The sequence below is a fragment of the Rhinatrema bivittatum genome, chromosome 1, assembly GCF_901001135.1.
Source record: "Rhinatrema bivittatum chromosome 1, aRhiBiv1.1, whole genome shotgun sequence".
Taxonomy (NCBI): Eukaryota; Metazoa; Chordata; class Amphibia; order Gymnophiona; family Rhinatrematidae; genus Rhinatrema; species Rhinatrema bivittatum.
In genome coordinates this window covers 310488719-310507754 of record NC_042615.1, presented here as the reverse complement: position 1 = coordinate 310507754, position 19036 = coordinate 310488719, and the positions used below count along the sequence as shown (strand labels likewise).

General features: G+C 42.7%; 1 protein-coding gene across 3 annotated transcripts in view; it reads left to right on the top strand.

The window, feature by feature from the left end:
- Positions 1-1081: 1081 nt before the first annotated feature.
- The window catches only part of C1H4orf17 (chromosome 1 C4orf17 homolog), a 68658-nt gene continuing 50703 nt past the window's right edge, over positions 1082-19036 (top strand). For 2 of the 3 annotated variants that reach the window (XM_029597312.1, XM_029597305.1), the window contains exons 1-2: positions 1082-1303; positions 12820-13060. In XM_029597312.1, the coding sequence (XP_029453172.1) occupies positions 12889-13060 (172 nt within the window). In that variant the 5' untranslated portion in view covers positions 1082-1303; positions 12820-12888. Of the gene's footprint in view, positions 1322-12819; positions 13061-19036 lie in introns of all 3 variants that reach the window. The other variant, XM_029597322.1, reaches the window with a different exon arrangement.

The following is a 19036-nucleotide window of genomic DNA, read 5'->3' as shown; positions in this document are numbered from 1 at the left end:
GTTAGATGCGGGTTAAATAGGTGCTAATCCACCCCTAATGCAATAAGGGGATTAGTGCCTATTTAACGTCTGTCCCATGCGGAGTGAATGGGATAGCGCTCATCACATGCAAATAACTGGCGGACTGTAGTTATGAAGAACGATTCCGAGTTTATTGGCATCAGTGTTCATAACCGGCAGACCGCAGGTAACCGCGGGGTCGCGTTAGCAAAGAGGCGCTAGGGTCACATAAGCCCTTCATTATAATATAGCATGGAGCCCCCCTTGTGGGTGCCATGCGCACATTAAGAAAGCGGGTGCTGACTTTTCAGTGCCCGCTTTCCGCGCTTTTTTTTGCATTGGCCCCTAGTGTCCTAAGGCTTGGTGTAATGCTTGACTTTGCAGCTTTTTTGAAGATAAGGTTACTGCTGTTTGAGTCCTGAGAGTTACTGCTGTTATGATATAGTATGGCAAGGTTCTAGGTGTTTTGTTTTGTCTTTTTTGTAGGGATTTGTCTAACTTCAAAAATGTTTGGCATTGAAGGGAGTTAATTTTGTTGTCACTGAATATATTTTTTTGCATGTCCTAGTTCTGTTCTGCACCTGTTGAAAATCTTATGATGAGTATTATGATTATTGCTGTTTTATTATAGTTATGATATTCTCTGCACTTTAGGAAAGAGGATTCATAAAAGAATACATTGATATTTGTTTTATTATGTGATTGGATCTGATATTTGTTAAGTGTTCTTTGTTTACTTTTTACATGATATATATTTAGAAACTGCAATAAATATAAAATAAATGAATACAGATTAATAAGGTATTTTTAATGCTGACAAGTGCTTGAGATAGAATTAAAATATTTTAAAGCATCACTCATGATGAAACTACTAAGAAATCCATTGTCAGGTGCACTCTAAGGCATTATTTATCGATAAGAGTACAACTAGTAGGGCCTAGACTTGTATGTCAACTGCCCACCCATGTTATCCTTGGATCCCCCCAAAAATTCATTTCTGGCTACACCACTGCTTTGAAAGTTCATCCATGAACGGTTCTATCATTCCACAGGAGAGACCTTGTCTGCACGTTACCAGGATGATCAGTTGACCTTAATGACTGAGCAGCTAGTGAGATGGAAAAGGAATGAAGAGGGTTGGTGCAGAGAAATTTGCCAGAGGGAGCACGGCTGCAATGGGTGGTGAATGTGATAAAATAAAGCAGAGTGTGCTAGGAAGAGAATGCAAAGACAAGCAACGAGAAGCAACGAGAATCTAATTTACTATTCTGGAGCGTCTCCAGGTCCCAGCTTCAGCTGACAGGTATAACATTTCTTACAGGTACTATTTTTAAAAAATAAATTACTTTTATATTTGAAGAAATCTTCCAGTCTGTTCCGGTTTAAAGAACAGCACACCCTCCTTACTTAACAGAGCTAGGTTTTGCAATCCAATTTCTGCTAACTGATTGCTTTGGTTGGCAGTTGCTGGAATGCTGATTTACTGCCTGATTCGCTAAAGCTCTTCTCTCATTCCTTGTCTATGGGAAAATAACTTGATGAATCAGGTCCTTAGTTTGTAGCATGGTAGTTTTCTACCAGCCCGCTCATTGCTACAGTCTGCAGGTGCTTTCTACCTGCACTCTTTCGCCCAAATTTGCAAAGCAGATTTCTGCCAAGTTCACGTTGAAAATTCCCAGCTCCTGTCTGTATATGCAAGGACCTCCAGGGCAGAGATAGCTTCCCACATGTATATTTACATAATTCTTGTGAAATATGCGTGGAAATGGTTTTGCCTCTCCCCCCTCTGACTCTGCTCCCGGAACTCCGCCTGCTAATCAAGGAGAAATGTGTGCAAAATTGTATTCTGTGTGAACTTTTCCCTGGACTGCCTGTTGGACAATTTTCAAACCAAATACACCGTCAGAGAAAATATCAATCATAAATATGATTAAATTATGTTTTTTTACTCAACATATATAAACATCCTATCTATACATATTAAAAACTATCTAACACACGCACCCTCATCCATTCATACACTTTAAAACAACAACATCTCAAAATACATGTGCAAAATATTCCACTATCCAGTATTGTATGGATTATTTTTTATATTTGAATTTTAACAATATATTCTTATTAGATATTCACAATTTTCACTATTATTTCCCACACTCCCAAATATATCTACTCTCCAAAAAACTCCCTTCAAATGTCTTATCCAAATTTTCTTCGTTGTAAACCATGATCTTAATCTCCTCTTTCTTCAGTTTTTTCACCATTCTAGATATCTTCCGGGTCCCGTATCCGACAAAGAATTCTCTGTTTCGCCCTCTCATCTAAGGGCTTCCTCAGGGAAATATCTGTAATCCTCCATACACTTCTCCTACAAGTATCAAACAAAACCCTAAATAAATATCCGTTTCTAACCCATACTAAACCGGTCTCTACATAATGCTCCACCTACTCACCGTTTAATTTACACACATCAGGGAATATTTTATTTGCTTCACCACTCTATTGCGTTTCTCAAGTACGCACTAAACATCTTTCAAACGGCTTCTATTTCCAATATCCATTTCTTATACATATAGCATCATCATTACTATGAAAAGAATACAAATACACATTTTATAATTAAAGATAACTATGTAAACATATAACTCACAAAATACCCGATCTCAGCTATAACGCCGCTCCTTACTCACGTTCCTCCCGTGGATAGTGGAATATTTTGCACAGGTATTTTGAGACGTTGTTGTTTTAAAGTGTATGAATGGACGAGGGTGCGTGTGTTAGATAGTTTTTAATATGTAGAGATAGGATGTTTATATATGTTGAGTAAATAAACATAATTTAATCATATTTATGATTGATATTTTCTCTGTGGGTGTATTGGGTTATATTTGAGAGGAAATATAACAGATCTTCATTGTGATTATTTACCTTGTGGATAATTTTCAAAAGCAGATCTGCACGCACAAACCAGGGTTTGTGAGCATTCTTTTTTTTTTTTTAAAGTTACTCCATGTCTAGCATCTTTATACACTGTGGGGTAGATTTTCAAATGTACATCCGGGCGTACATGTACGTGTGCTACCTGGCGTGTGCACATGTAGGCCCGATTTTATAACATGCGCGTGCAGGCGCACACATGTTATAAAATCAAGGGTCGGCGCGCGCAAGGGGATGCACAATTGTGCACCTTGCACGCGCCGAGCCCGCGCCGAGCCGCGCTACCTTCCACCGTTCCCTACCCCCCACCCCACTTTCCCTTCCCTTCCCCTGCCTCCCCCGCTCTTTCCTCTCTACCTTTTTCTTTGTCTTTTTTTTGTTTTAAAACTTACTTCAGCGCTGGGGATGAAGCAAGCTGTGCGATCCCCGGCACAGTGGCAAATGGCCGAAGTGCCAGGAGCCTCTGACCCCGCCCTGCCCCTTGACCGCCCCTTTAGTAAAGCCCTGGGACTTAGACGCGTCCCGGAGCTTTACGCGCGTCGCCGGCCCTTTATAAAATAGGCCCAACACGCATAAGGCTTTTAATATCAGCCCCCATATTTTTATGCATTTTTTGCATTGTATATTTGTGGGGCTAGAAATCTTGTAGAAACATAAGGTTATTTCATATTTACCAAAAGCTGGGCCCTCCAACAAGTCATATCCTCATCTGGTGCTTGGACTTTGCACACTCTTTGTACAGGGACTTCATAAAACCATGTTTTACTTGGTACAATACGGTGTACACTCATGCTCTGGAGCAGTATGAATGGAGGGCTAAAACACTCAAAAAGTACTTCCAAGGCTGTGCTTAAAGTGAAAAGAGAGCACTGAATTACCGGTATGTGTTTGAATCTTAAAAATCATGATTTAGTTCCACAGCACTGGATGCAAAAATACACTGTAGTAATGTATTATATCAACATTGGGCAGTAATAATGTAATAATAATGCAAAAATACACTGTAGTAATGTATTATTTCAACATTGGGCAGTAATAATGTAATAATAATGCAAAAATACACTGTAGTAATGTATTATATCAACAATGGGCAGTAATAATGTATTTTATCATCGCTGAATACTAAGGAAGGAATCATCTCAGCTTTTCACTTGCCAATATTCATGAAAGAGAAAACAGCTAATTCAACCATAAGTGAATAGGTTTGAATCATATACCCATATAATGTATTAATTATTCTTTGAACCCTCTTCATGGTATTTTAAACAAAATCTTCCATTTAGACAAATTCATTTATAAGCATGAACAAATAAAATGGGGATCCTTCAAACTAGATTCACCCATTAGTAGAGATTGAACACAAAAAAATATCTTTTTCCCTCTTCCAAACAAGAGAGCATCCTGTCATTCTCATTTTTTCTATTATGTATTTTTCTACTTGATTGCATTTGAAATATTATAGCAGTTAGGCAAAAGTAATACAGGGCCAGATTTGTGCGTGCAACCCGGGGCGCACAAATCTATGCCTGATTTTATAACATGCGTGCGCAGCCGCGCGCATGTTATAAAATCCGGGGTTGGTGCACGCAAGGGGGTGCACACTTGTGCACGCCGAGCCCTAGGGGAGTCCCGATGGCTTTCCCCGTTCCCCACTTCCTCCAAGGCCGCTCCGAAATCAGAGCGGCCTTGATGGGAACTTTTTTCCCGTCATTGTTGTGTTTTCTTTCTAACCTGTGCTGCTATCTTGTCCATCTTCTCCAGTTTATTTAGTTGGGTTCTACTTCTCTTTTATCTATCTCTCTTCCATCTCTCTTCCATCAAATCGCATCTCATCATCTTTTTCTCTTCCCTGCTTCTTTTCTCTCCCTCACATCTCTTCCTTTTCCTGCTTTCTACCTCTCAACTTCTCAGACCCTAATCTACTTCTTTCTATCTCCATCCTGCTCACAGCATCCGATAAATCCCCGCCAATCCCTCTCTCCAGTCACCAGCTTCCTCCCCTCACTCCTTGCAGCAGCAGCCAGGACCTGACCCCCATTTTAGTCTTTCTTCATCCCCCTCCCTCCAGTATCCATTCTCCAACCTAAAGCTCTCACTCTTAGACTCCCTATCATTTTCCAGCTCCCCCGTTCACCTCATCCAGTCTCCAGCCATTTCTTCTCACTTCCTCCAGCTTGACAGGGTAGAGCACTCCTCACCCCCTGCAGCATTCAGTACTCCATCCATCCCTTTTAGTTCCTCCCTCTGCAGTCTTGAACTCCCCCAATCATCCACAACCTCAAGCTCCCATTCTCACAAAGTCCCCCTCATCCTCATTAGCTCTTCCCTCCCACCCCTACTACAGATTCTATGTTTTCCTTTCATCCTCTTCAGACCCTACCCTAGCCAACTGACATCCCACCCTTTCACCCTTTGCAGCCAGCAGATCCCCCCTACCTAGTCTCCGCCCCCCCAACCCCTGCATCCAACCTCTTGTTTCCTCCCACTCACTTCAACCTATAGCTTCCAGGACTGCAATTTCATATTTGAGTTCTTTCAGAATTCTGGATTGAATGCCATCAGATTTTAATGATTTACTGTTATTTAGATTCTCAGTTTACTCTAGTAAATCTTCTGGTTTTACAGTAATTTGGTTTTTTTTTTCTCTGATTCATCCCTGCTCAAAGAATGGATCCAATGTGGATAACTCACTAACATTCTCGTCAGCAAAAACTAAAGCAAAGAATTCATTTAGTTTTCTGCTATGGCCTTGTCCATCCTGAGTATCCCTTTTATCCCCTGGTCATCTGGCGGTCCAATTGACTCCCTCCCTGGCTTCTTGCTTTTGACATACTTTAAAAAAATGTTATTATTGGTGTTTGTCTCTATTGCAAGCTTCTTCTAAAATTCTCTCTTGGCCTGCATTAATAATGTTTTGCAACTAATTTGCCAGTGCTTATGCTCTCTCCTTGTCTTCTCATTTGGAACTGACTTCTATTTTTTTATTCCTTTTTATCTTTAATTGCCTCTTTCACCTTGCCATTTAACAATGCTGGCATTGTTTTGGTCTTCATTCAATCTAATGTGAGAAAGACTTCTTAGTTGGACTTCTAGATGGTATTATTTATAAACAATCTTCATGCAAACTTTTAACCTCTATTCCTTTCAACCTCACTATCTATGGTTTCTCTACAGCTCAACCCTGGGATCGTGGTTCCAGTACCTGAGGGATGTCAGCCCTGCCGGGCATATCAGCTCACTACTGCCACCTCTGGTGGTTCTACTAACCTGTCTAATAAAAGAATTATCTGTGTCTGTCTCCGTACTCAAGCCTAGCAGGTGGTCCCTCTCAGGATATCCTCCTGGGGGCGCAGTCATCTGCCATCTGCCCAAAGATTCACCTATCTACCTTCATCTACAGCTGAGTGCCCTCTTCAAGCACTCTGCTAGTAATAGATTGCTACTCCCTTCTCCATCAGGAGTCTTCAGCAACATATTCATAACAGATTGCTACTCTGTAGTCTATCCTAACAGATTGCTAACTCCTCCCGGAGATCATACAGATTGCTGACTCCTCCCCTCTGGAGGAGCAAAGCATAACAAGATTGCTAACTCCTCCCCTCTGGAGGAGTAGATCACAACAAGATTGCTAACTCCTCCCCCCTGGAGGAGTAGATCACAACAAGATTGCTAACTCCAGTGGATCCGGCTTAATTGGAGAAGCAGAACTCCTGGGAATCCAGCTCAAGTTATGAGATGTAAGTAACCCCATGGACCCGACACGCCTCTCCGCTTTGCAGGCTATACTCGGCCTGGCTCAATGCATCTCAGAACAGCAAGAAACCTTGGAGAAACTTACTGCAGCATTCCATTAGCTTCACACACAGAAGATACAAAGCACAGCTTCTACCCAAGAAGGTCAGTTACAGGAGGTAACTTTAAAGAATGCTGTTCCACTGGCTGCTCCTATTCGATTCTCCGGAGAACTCCAGAAGACCTGGGGCTTTTTGAACCAGTGCAGCTTGCATTTCACCTTACAACCTTCATTGTTTCCCACAGGCCTCTCTAAGACATCCTACATTCTGTCACACTTGGATGGGAGAGCCTTGTCGTGGGCATCTACCTTGTGGGAACGCAAGGACCCTATTTTGCAGGACATAGAAGGATTTATGGACTTGTTTAAATCCGTTTTTGATGACCCTGCTCGTATGTCTGTGGCTTGATTTGCTTTGGTAGACTTGAAGCAAGGCAACAGACCATTGGCTGAATTTTCCATAGAATTCAAGACTCTTGCAGCGGAACTTCACTGGGACCCAGATGTCTCAAGACTCTCTTCTGCAGAGGCCTGGATACTCACTTGAAAGACGAGCTGGCTGCTCACCAGACACCTGACGTGCTGGAAGAATTGATAGCCTTAGCTACTCGGATTATTTGGCGGCTCTGAGACAAGGTGAAAGAACTCTGGCCTAAGGTGTTAACTGGGTTGAAACAGGTCAGTACCCCTGCACTTCAGATTGGCCCAGCAATTCCTGCTATTGATACAGATGAACCGATGCAACTTGGTCATGGTCACTTGACCTTAAAGGAGAGAAGATTTCAGAAGAAACGCAGCCTGTGCATGTACTGTGGTCAGCCCAGCCATGATGTCTCTACATGCCCAATTCGTCCGGGAAACGGACGGGCCTAAGTCCCGCAGGAGGACTGTTCTTGGGCCATACTGCGTTATCTCCTCCGCTCTCTCATTCAGTCTCTGTGACCTCTGAACCAGCAACGATTCGAACCTCTGCCCTGTTGGACTCAGGGGCAGGAGGCAACCTTATTCTCAGACATCTTGTGGAAGACCTGAGGAGTCCCTTCATCAAATTAGAAGATCAATTATTGCATCACAACTTGAAGTGGGCTTTGGACGTTCCTTTACATCGCCACTTCTCTTGAGGATCTTAACGATGTCCACAGCCATTCTACTCCTGGCTACTGATATTCATAGTGGTTGCTATGTTTGCCATGGCTAGATGGCACTCTACATCTTACTGTCTTCATGGACTATAACATGGAGATATCTGCTACGATTGTTTCACTCGGAAGTTGTGTATGAAGCACTACAGCACAATTAGTTCCAAAGAAGATATCTCTAGCTACCAGCCTGATTGATTTGCTGGTGCTGCCACCATCTCTCTTCCAGCTTTATCTATGGAAGAGTTATCCAGTAGTGGGGTTTGGACGCACACCATCATTGCCACTTCTGTTGAAGTTCAGTGACGTCATAGCAGCTGCTGAAGTCAACACCACATCCAGTTATTACTGAAGGGTACCTCGAGAAGTGGGTTGGATGTACCCCAACTTCGCCACTTCCGCTGAAGTCTCAGTGGCAACTATAGCAGTTAGCTATTGCTGCTATATTACCATCCAGCATCATCTACTGGAGAGTCATCTTTAGAAGTGGATTTTGGACATTCTTCTACATCACCACTTCCACTGAATTCCTCAGTGACATCCACAGCAGCTTTACCCATTGCTGCTGATATCATCAATAATACTCTGAAAGATTCTTCCAAATCTCAAGATCCATCTGACACCATTGTAGAAGACGAACTAGAAATCAAGATCAAAGAGATTCTGGATGTTCGCATCAGAGGCAAGAATTTTGAATACCTTCTGATTTGGGAAGGCTTCGGCCCCGATTTGATCACTTGGGAGCCTCAGACCAATATCTTGGACAAAGAGATGCTTCATCAGTTTCACCTCGCACATCCTTTGAAACCTAAACCTGGTACCTGAAGAGGAGATCGCCCTTTGAAGAGGGGTACTGTTGCGTCCATCGCTGCTCGATGCCCTCACTCCGCCCTTTCTACCTCTGTGGCGACTCCCTCTGGGTCTGATGGATGATTAGCAGCCATGGCGTCTTCTTGTCGTCTTCCTCCGGCGTCCCTGGACCGGCATGACGCTGCTGATCCGCCATGTCACGATGACATAGGGTGCGCTTGCACATGCGCTCCCATTGATGTACCAGCAAGGGCACGAATCCTTGGGGGCGTTCCCCGAGCTGACGTCATCCGCTTCCAATATAAATGGTCTCAGTATTCGCTAACTAATCAAGTTAGCAAGGATTCATCCAAGCTACTCTGCCTCCTCGGACTTACCAGGGGTACCCGCTCCTTGGGGGCCTCACTCTCTTTTCTCTATTTCAGATTGCAGCTAGGAACTGCTACTCGCTCCTCGATGGCCCATGTTCCTGAACACTCTGAAGATTCTCTACTGCCTGGAAGCTATCGCAGATAGAGACATTTGTGAGTTACCATCGCTCTCTCAGAGTTTTCCCTGGAATCAGGTACTCGCTTCTCGAGGGCCTAAACCTTTCCAGCTACTGAGCTTTTTCAAGACCTTATGTGAGTTTTATCATCTAGTTCTGGCTATGTATACAGCATACCCTATCAACTCACTATCTATGGTTTCTCTACAGCTCAACCCTGGGATCGTGGTTCCAGTACCTGAGGGACGTCAGCCCTGCCGGGCATATCAGCTCACTTCTGCCACCTCTGGTGGTTCTACTAACCTGTCTAATAAAAGAATTACCTGTGTCTGTCTCCGTACTCAAGCCTAGCCGGTGGTTCCTCTCAGGATATCCTCCTGGGGGCGCAGTCATCTGCCATCGGCCCAAGGATTCACCTATCTACCTTCATCTACAGCTGAGTGCCCTCTTCAAGCATTCTGTTGGTAACAGATTGCTACTCCCTTCTCCATCAGGAGTCTTCAGCAACATATTCATAACAGATTGCTACTCTGTAGTCTATCCTAACAGATTGCTAACTCCTCCTGGAGATCATACAGATTGCTGACTCCTCCCCTCTGGAGGAGCAAAGCATAACAAGATTGCTAACTCCTCCCCTCTGAGGAGTTAGATCATAACAAGATTGCTAACTCCTCCCCCCTGGAGGAGTAGATCACAACACATTGGTGGCTGAAAACGTGATCCAAGGGGGCTGAATAAGAAAGGACCTGCAACCCAGTGGCATGGAGAAGAGAGGGGGAGGCTCTGAAACTGTATGAATGAGTGAGAGAAAGCATGAGTGCTTCTGAGAGCAAGCAAACCACTGAATGTGAGAGAATGCCTCTGTGTGTGTGTTTGTGTGCACGCATGCAGAGAGCCACTGAATACGAGAGCGCCTGAGTTATGTGTGTGTGTGTGTGAGAGAGTGCCAGTGCCTTTGTGTATTTGTGTGCGCGCATAGAGCCACTGAATGTGAAAGTGCCGGGGCCTGTGTGTGTGTGTGCAGAGAGTCACTGAATGTGAGAGGGTGTGTGTGTGTGTGTGTGTGTGTGTGCGCACGCGCACAGAGAACCACTAAATGTGAGAGAATGTCTGAGTATGTATGTTTGTTTGAGGGAGAGAGAGCCACTGAGTGTGAGAGAGTACTTGGGTGGGCATATGGGAGGCAGAGAGAGATACTAAGTGTGAGTGTGTATGTGTGAGGGAGAGAGAGCCACTGAGTATGAAATAGTGCCTGTGTGTGTAAGAGGCAGAGTGTGAGAGAGTGTCTATGTGTGAGGGACAGAGAGAGCACTGTATGTGAGAGACTGTGTGCATGTGAGGGAGAGAGAACCACTGAGTGTGAGAGTGTGCCTGTGTGTATATATGTGTGAAGAAGAGAGAACCACTGAGTGTGAGAGTGCCTTTGTATGTGTGAGGGACAGAGAGTCACTGAGTGTGAGAGTTCCTCTGTATGTGGGAGGTACTGAGAGTCACTAAGTGTGAATGGTGCCTTTGTGTGAGGGTGAGAGTCACTGAGAGTGAGAGTATGCCTTTATATGTGTTTATGTGTGCATATGTGTGAAGAAGAGCCACTAAGTATGTGTGTGTGAGTTAGAATGTGTGTAAGGAAGAGAGAAAGAGGATAAAGTTTGTACATCCTCTACCCCCCCCCCCTCCCCCACCCCACACACACACACATCTAATCCAGGTACTTCAGGACAATCTCAAGGTGACTGGAAATCATAATATTCCCAGGTCTGGAGAGCAGAGAATATTTTAAAATCCCTGTTAGTTTTAATTGTTGGATGTTATTTGATATGACTGCTGTTTTTAAATGTTGTATTGATGCAATATTTGTTGTGGTGCTCCTTCCTGGGTAGGGTTGGGAGTTAGTGCTGTTTTGATATGGACTGGACCTCACCATATCTATCTCTCTCAAACACGATAATTTTTATATTTAACCTTATCTATTTAACCTCTCTCAACCATGTGAACAGGCATATTTAACCTTACAATATCTTTAATTGTAACTTTTATCATAATGTCGATATTAACTCCTAAATATACTCTATTCCATTGAAACTTGTAAACCGTTATGATGGCTAAACCGAATGATGGTATATAAAAAGCGATAAATAAATTAATAAATATATAGCAGATTTGTCTCTTGGGGTAAACTGTATTCTTGGCAGACTGTGATAGCTTTTATTGGAGCTATGTAAGTATTATCCCAAAATACTGTACATGAGCTATTGAGACAATACAGAACCCATCTTTAGATGTGAATGTCTCTGATCTGACATCTGAAGAAGAGGCCAATATTATTTTAAAAGGTATCGAACAATATTTTTAAGTAAAGGTATTTATTTTGTAGGTATTTTTAGGCTTGTTCTGTTTACCTAATAGACGATATATTTGTATTTTAGGGTCTGAAGTAATATTTGCATTGTTGCCTTTTTATATATAAGATATTTACTGTTTGCATGCAGGCAGTTAGTGCTATTTTGGTATGGGAGGTTTACTCTATTGTAATTATTTATTCATGGCTTTCTGAGGGTCAAGCCTACACCCAATGCATATTACAAAAAAAACCTAATGCCACAGGGGTTCCAACTGTCTTTTGTATGCTGGGGAGAGGGGACAGAGGGTGCGAGACTGCTGAAGAGTTGGGGAAGGGGATGTGGGAGGATAAAGGGAACAGAGGGAGCAAGATTGTTGGTGACTCGGGAGTTGGGGGGAGAGTTGGAAATGGAAAGGGGGCTGAGGGAGCGAGACTGAATCCCCTACTATAAATGTCACCGCATGCCACTGAAAGGGATTAATATTTTTGTCTGTCAATGCTCTTGGTCACATTACAGTTATTAAACCAAGCGTGAAACAGATCCTGGTCCTGTGTGCTAGGGAGACTTCAATGAAAGGTTCGTCTACAGTGTAACCCAAAACTACAGTACTTGGGTAATGATAGCTCTCATTTACAATAGGGGAATGCTTGGTTAAAGAGATCTGTCTTACAAATTCTTTTAGCCAATGCATAAAACATGCACATTGTCAAAAGATGTAATCAATCGGAATTCACTTCGTCCATGCCCTGTTGTTTCTTAGATTTAAGTTGAACATTCCCAATAGAAAGACTTCAGCAACTTATGGACATCTATATTACTCTCCAGACATTAGAATTAAGAAAATGTGGTGCATTTAGTAAGAACTGGGGCTATATGAGATCACAGGCAAAGAACCTTCTTGAAATAGCATTCAGGGAATGTTACAGGATTTCAATATGCATCACAGCTGTGTTCTGGTGGAAGCTTACTACCTGTTACATGACACATGCTGGACAATACAAATTCAGCAGTTATTTTACTATGTGTCATGTAAGATGCAACCTTTACCATTTGACTGCTATTAGGGCTGGGTTGACTGTTCTGGTTGAAATTTGACCTCCATCCCCCCCACCCCTCATTTCCAGATCCTGCATCATGCCTCAAGCATGAATAAATGCAGACTTTATCGAACTGGGCTCTAAATGAGTGCAAGGCAGGAAGTAAGTGAAATGGACATAAATCAGCAGCTTGGCTCCCTGAGGAACAGATCAGGAAAGCACCACCATGTCTATCAGCCGTATGCCTATCACAGATTTTATTCTTTGTTTTCAGGATTTTTCTATCCTTCTGATATGAGCTTTTCTTGTTGGAGGATCCAATCTTATTTGATATCCAGAACATATGCAGAAGATGAGTATCAATTCCCAGAGCTATCCAAAGAAGGCAGTTCTTCCAGTTGCCTACAAATTTTCACTGCCCAGTAAATTGTGCGACCCGTGTTTTGCAATACCTGAAGGAAGTTATTGCTTATCCAGGAACATTCCACATCCCAAGAGGGTCCGTCACATGAAAGGTAACTAGATTGTCTAATATGCTACTTTTACTGCAGCTGCCAGATTTTTACTGAAAATAACTATTGCAATGCAATGATTTTTTTTTTTTACAGCAACAAGATTTCATAGTAATGCGTATAATACTCATCTCCTATGACATCTTCATGAAGCTGAAGTAAATTACATTTTTCCGTGATTCTATAATATTTGTCTTTCTTTTACAGTACCTGGTGGGCATGCATAGGGTGGGAGGAGCTTCTAAAATGCCTAACACATTGCATCTCATGGCCTAAAAATATGTTAGAAGATCTTGTACAGGATCAGCCAGGGCTGGGGATGCTGCAGAGGCAGCACTCACAGAACCTGACAGGGAGAGTGCCATAGTCACTGTGCAACAGCAACACAGCTGGATTCCATGCCCATTACTGCAGGGTTCCAGAAAGATCCCTTGGATATGGCTCTGGCCAAGGACTGTTGCTACGGTAACTGGACTAAAGGAAGATGGGAGAGAACATAGAATAAGGATAAACCTCTGGGGTGCTCTAATCTCATTTAGAGGCTGGTTCTAATTGAGCTGGAAACCCAAAAGAAGCAAGAAACTTCTGGGTCAAGAAAAAAAGAAGGCCTAGCCGTATTTAAATAGAGAACTGGGACTGGAATAGTTGGTTCTTTCAGCTTTCTCATGCCACTGCATACATACTTTTCTTTAGCTTATGCAAGAGGCTTGTGATTAAAAGTTGTGAGAAACTTTAACTAAGATCCAGCTCTAATCATTAAGGACTATCAAAACTAGTTTAGCACGAAGAATGTGATGTTCATTCAAACGCGTGCATGTGGAGATTAAATTGACTGAACAGCAGCACGTTATTTCAAACATTAACTCTACTCTCTATTTAGTCTTCAGGACAGTTTTCCTTGGCTTGGGCCACCCTTTATGCTCCCTCAGTCCTGTAGATCCCATGATGGGCGCTTCACAATCAGCTAATGTTACCTTCAAGATGTCTTTTATTTGTAAAATGAGCATCTTTTCCAGTTTTGTTTTGTCATTCTCGATCCCCCAAGACTGCCATCTGATGCTTTATTCAGCTTCCTTGGTAGATTGCAGCAGGATTGCCAAGTGGCTTTACGGCTTTCAGGATAGGCTGATCCAGTGCCAGTTCTACCCTCACTGCATGCAGGGACTTGGAGTTCTCCTTTTCCTGGGGAACTCAACAGAAATATATCAGAACTACAAAACTTTATATGCAAAGAAGTAAAACAAGGATTGGACCAACTTGTCTTGGAAACATGGCATCAATTGGCAACCCTAGGTTTCAGCATTTTAATTCCAACATTAATATTTTGCATAGAAAAGGCAGTTAAGGACAAGAGGAAATGATATGACGTTAGAAAGGTCAGAGAAAACATGAAGAAGTGCTACTTGTACAAAAACAGTGACAAAAAGCATGACTGAAGGTGATGGAAATGGATAGGGAGATGGCCAGAGGTCTGGACATCGGGGCAGACTGGGTGAGCCAAAACACGCTGGCTGATGCATGAAAATCATAATGGGTATCTGGAAGTTCAGAAAGGAAACCTTTGTTTCGGTTTCAGAAAGCTGTAGTTTCTGACATGCAGGTACTTCAAGCAGATTTTGAGTACAGCAGGATTTTAATGAAATATTTAACTACAGTGTTTTTATAAAGATTTTTCAGGTAAGGATTTTTAAGTCACTTAATGATAAAGAGCCGCAACGATCGAATGAATAAAAGTGTTTGTGCCCGCCATTGATTAAAGTTTTTCTACAATTAATAAAGCAGAAGACGGACCCTCTTTTTTTTTTTTTTTAATATTCTTTCTACTTGTCACTATGGAAATCTGCTGATGCCTTGCTAGAAGTAGAAACCGGTATGCTAGATGAGATCGAGTTCAGCTTTCTACCATGCATAGCCAACAAGAAAGGTAGATGCAAAGTTGAGCATATTTTTGCATGCCAGTGAACTGTTAACGAAGTTCAGATCTAGTAGAAAGGAATCCAGGTCCCCCTGCCGTGCTCCTGCAGCAGCCAAAGAGCCAGGCCTCCCCCCGGATCCGTCCAAACCAGCCCCGTGCTGATGCCCCCAGCTCATTCTGTCATGCTCAGACATGCTGGAAACTCCCGATATCATGTGCTGAGGCCACAATGCTATGCTTCAGAGGGCTGAATGTCTTTGGGAAAACAAGTGAAAAGGAATAGTAGCCTTCTCCTGTAGCGGTATTTTTCATGGTTTTTTTTTATGGTACAAAGTAAGAAATGTGTGATGAGAAGTATATACATTCTCCAGCACTTCAAACACATAACTGATGAAACATTTATTGAGAGCTGTGTGTGAAAACAGTAGTGGGGTAACTTTAGACATGAAATTCAGTGGGATTTATCCAGGTAAATCTACTGCAGAATATACTCACCTAAAACTACCCAAGTAACTTTAGGGGACCATTTTCTCCGACAAGGCTTACCTGCGTTCGTTTAGCCAGATAGCACTCATTATTGACGATGCCTGGCTAAAGGTAAGCCCCACCCCCGGATCTCTCCCACCCTCTCTTTTTTTTTTTACCAGGCTAAATTTTACCCGAGTGAAAAATAACCCAGATAGAATTTAGCCAGTGAGGGTAGGTTTTTGAAAGGAGCAGAACCGTGGTTGCCATCATTGCTGCTTTGCTTGGAACGCCCTCCACCACCACAGGAAGCTCTGTGCTGAGAGAGGCAGCACTGGATTGTCTGGCCCCCACTTCCTGTGACTTGACTCTGCCCCATAGCCATCAACCCAGCGCAGGGGCTTGAAAATGAAGCCATCACTTGTAAGGCCACCACGGGTTGCATCTAAAGGAGCAATCCAAACTGGGTTGGCCCCTGGGGAGTTCCTTAGGGAGCAATGGGAAGGGAGGGGGGGGTGGAGTGTTTTTTTAATGGGCTGGTATTTGTGGGGGGATGGGATGGATGGGTCTTATTTAAGTTTAGTGGGTTTGAGCTTGTCAGGTTCCTTAATTTAATTTATTTATTTAATTGGATTGGATGGGGTGGGGTGGGGGAAGGGAACTGAGACTTTTTTTCTACTCAGTCTTGGGGGGGAGGATTGGGAAAGTTGGGGATGGTAATGATAATTGTTTGCTATGATGATTATTACATTTGAATCATTATTGTTTGTTATATGCTGATTTTATATGTATATACTTTTTATTATTTATGTATTGCAATTTGAATTTTTTTATTTTATTTTAAGCCACTTTGAGAAATCTTGCAAGACTGAAAGGATGGGATGTTAAGTGCAAATAGAAAGAGAATGGAAATAGAAATATGCATCATCAGAGAAGACCATGCATGTAAACCTGTGCAGTATTTGATGCTAAATTGCATTTGGTAGTGCATCAGTGCCAATGTATGTAATAGTTGGTAACTTCCTTGGAGTTTACCTGCAGTTTTTTTTCAGGCCCGTCTGGCACCAGTTTGTAAAGCAGAAACTTACAGTGGCACCAGCCTCAGTATTCTGGTGTTTGCAATAGCAGCATTTGTGGGGTAAGTGCGATTGGGGATCACTCTTGCATTGAAGAAAATTTCAACAAGAGGGTAAGAAGGTCCAGGGGGCTGGGGAGGATCAGAGAAGGGGCTGGGAGTGATGGGAGGGTTTTTGCCAATAGTAATAGCCGTATTTAAAAAGAAAACAAAATTAAATGAATGAAAACTAAATTTAGTTTGTTGCTTGTTTCTTTTTAAAAAGGAAATGAAGCAGTAAATGTCTTTCAGATTTTCCATGTCATTTCCAATGAATGCACATCCCTACTGCCCATAAGACCATGCGGGAGATCAGGAAGGCAGGGGCTTGTGTGGTGCTATGGAAGCAGTATTCATCGTGAGGTAGAGTTTAAAAAGCTGCATGGGCAAAAGAGATCACGCGCTCACGTAAAATAGCACAGGCGCGAGTAAACGCTATTTTAAAAACCGCAACTTACGCGCGTAACACAGGGACCGTGATTAAATGTACTTGTAGAAAAAAAGGGGTATTCCGGGGAGGGCGCTTGTGCACATGTAAGTTGCTATTTTAAAACCTGCCAAAGTGACAAACCGCCAGTCTTTCACCTGCGTATTCATCTTGAAGGTGAAAAGATGACTAGGTGAGGGGTCTGGGTGACGTGGGGGGAGTTCAGGCTGAAGAGCCAGGAGGGTGTTCATGAGGTGCAGATAGACTGGGCAAACTGGGGGACTGAAAGGGCAAACTGCTAATTTCCTTTTATTGCGTACATTAAAAAATTTGAGGAAGCACGCGCGTAAAAGCTGGTATTTGCTAAGAACACTACACAAGTTGAATCTTCTTGTGTAAATGATTAAAATTAACACCAAAATGCACAAATAGAGCTGAAATGCACCACTTATCTAGATAAATTTTTACTTCTCCGGGTACGTGGCGGCGTTGCGTCACTTAGGGCCTCATTTTCTAAAGTATCACAGGCCTGCGATACTTTAGAAGATGAGGGGCGGGGGGCCGAAACGGGGGGCAGGCCTGCGCTAGCCGGCAGCGATCGCACCGTCGCGGTGCGATCGCTGCCGGTTTCGCACCCAATAGCGCCACCATAGGAGGTGTAGCTATTGGGAGCAAAATAGGCAGCGAAAAGGCACTTACCTTTTCGCTGTGCGCGCCATCATCGCGGAGTCGGCCCTGGTGATGCCCCGACTCCTCCTCTTCCGGGGCCGACTCCGCCCCCATTTTGGTATCGCGTGCGAAACGTCCCTTACCGCGTGCGATACGTTTGGAAAATAAGGCCCTTATTCGGATAAGTTTGAAAAACCACTCCTTACCCAGTTAAGTAAGATAGGATGATAAGTGTTAACATGATACCTGTCCAGTTATGTTTAACATTACATGCCGCATATCTTTTAGATACGTGAATATGTTGTAAGGTAGAGTTGTGCATATTTTATATCTTATGCGCGCAAGTGCACACGTGATATAAAATACATGTCCAAGCGTACTCACCTCCACTTATCCGCGTAGGTGCACATGCACGCGCTTATTTTAAGCGCGTGCATGTGCATAAATAATTTAGTTATGTTTTTCATTTCTCTTCCTTTTTATTTTGTTTATTCTGTGTTTCTATTTATTTCACTTCATTTTGTTTTTAAACATAGAAACACAGATACATGACAGCAGTAAAAAAATATATATATGGCCCATCCACACCAACTATTCATCTTTTTAGTCCCCGCCACTCTGTCACAGATCCTCAGAGATCCATATTCAGAACCATTTAACCGGCTAACTCAGAGGTTAGCTGTCTAAATGAATATTTGTGAACTTATCCAGCTAAATTCTAGCCAGCAAATAAGTTAGCAAATAGAATTTAGCAAGTTAAGTTACAAGCGTTCTGAGGGCATAACTGGGAGGAATTGAGTTAGCTGGCTATGTTAAATGACTAACTCTGATATTCAGTTAGTTGGCGCTTAGCTGGATAAGTCTGGTCAGGCCAAAGAGCTGTCCATAGGTTAGCTAGTTAAAGTTAGCTGGCTATTTTTAAGATAAGACAGCTATATTCAGTAGTGCAGTTTTATTATTGAATATGCCTCTAAAGTTAGCCGGATAAGTTTATCCAGCTAATTTTGCTATCCAGACTGTTTCTGAATATGGACCTCCTAGTGTTTACACCATGCATTTTTTAATTCAGATACCTTCACAGGGAGGCTGTTCCATGCATCCACTACCCTCTCTGTAAAGAAATATTTCCTTAGATTATTCCTGAGTTTACCCCCTTTCAACCTTATCCCATGACCCCTCATTTTAGTGCCTCCTTTCCTTTGAAAGAGGCTCGTCTCTTCTGGATAGAAAACTTGGAGGTATTTAAATGTCTCTATCATATCTCCCCTATCTCGCTGTTCCTCTATGGCATACATGTTTAGATCTTTAGGTCTATCCCCATATGCTTTAGATGAAGACCACTGATCTTTTAAGTACCCACGCTCTGGACCGATTTCAAACAGTTTATAT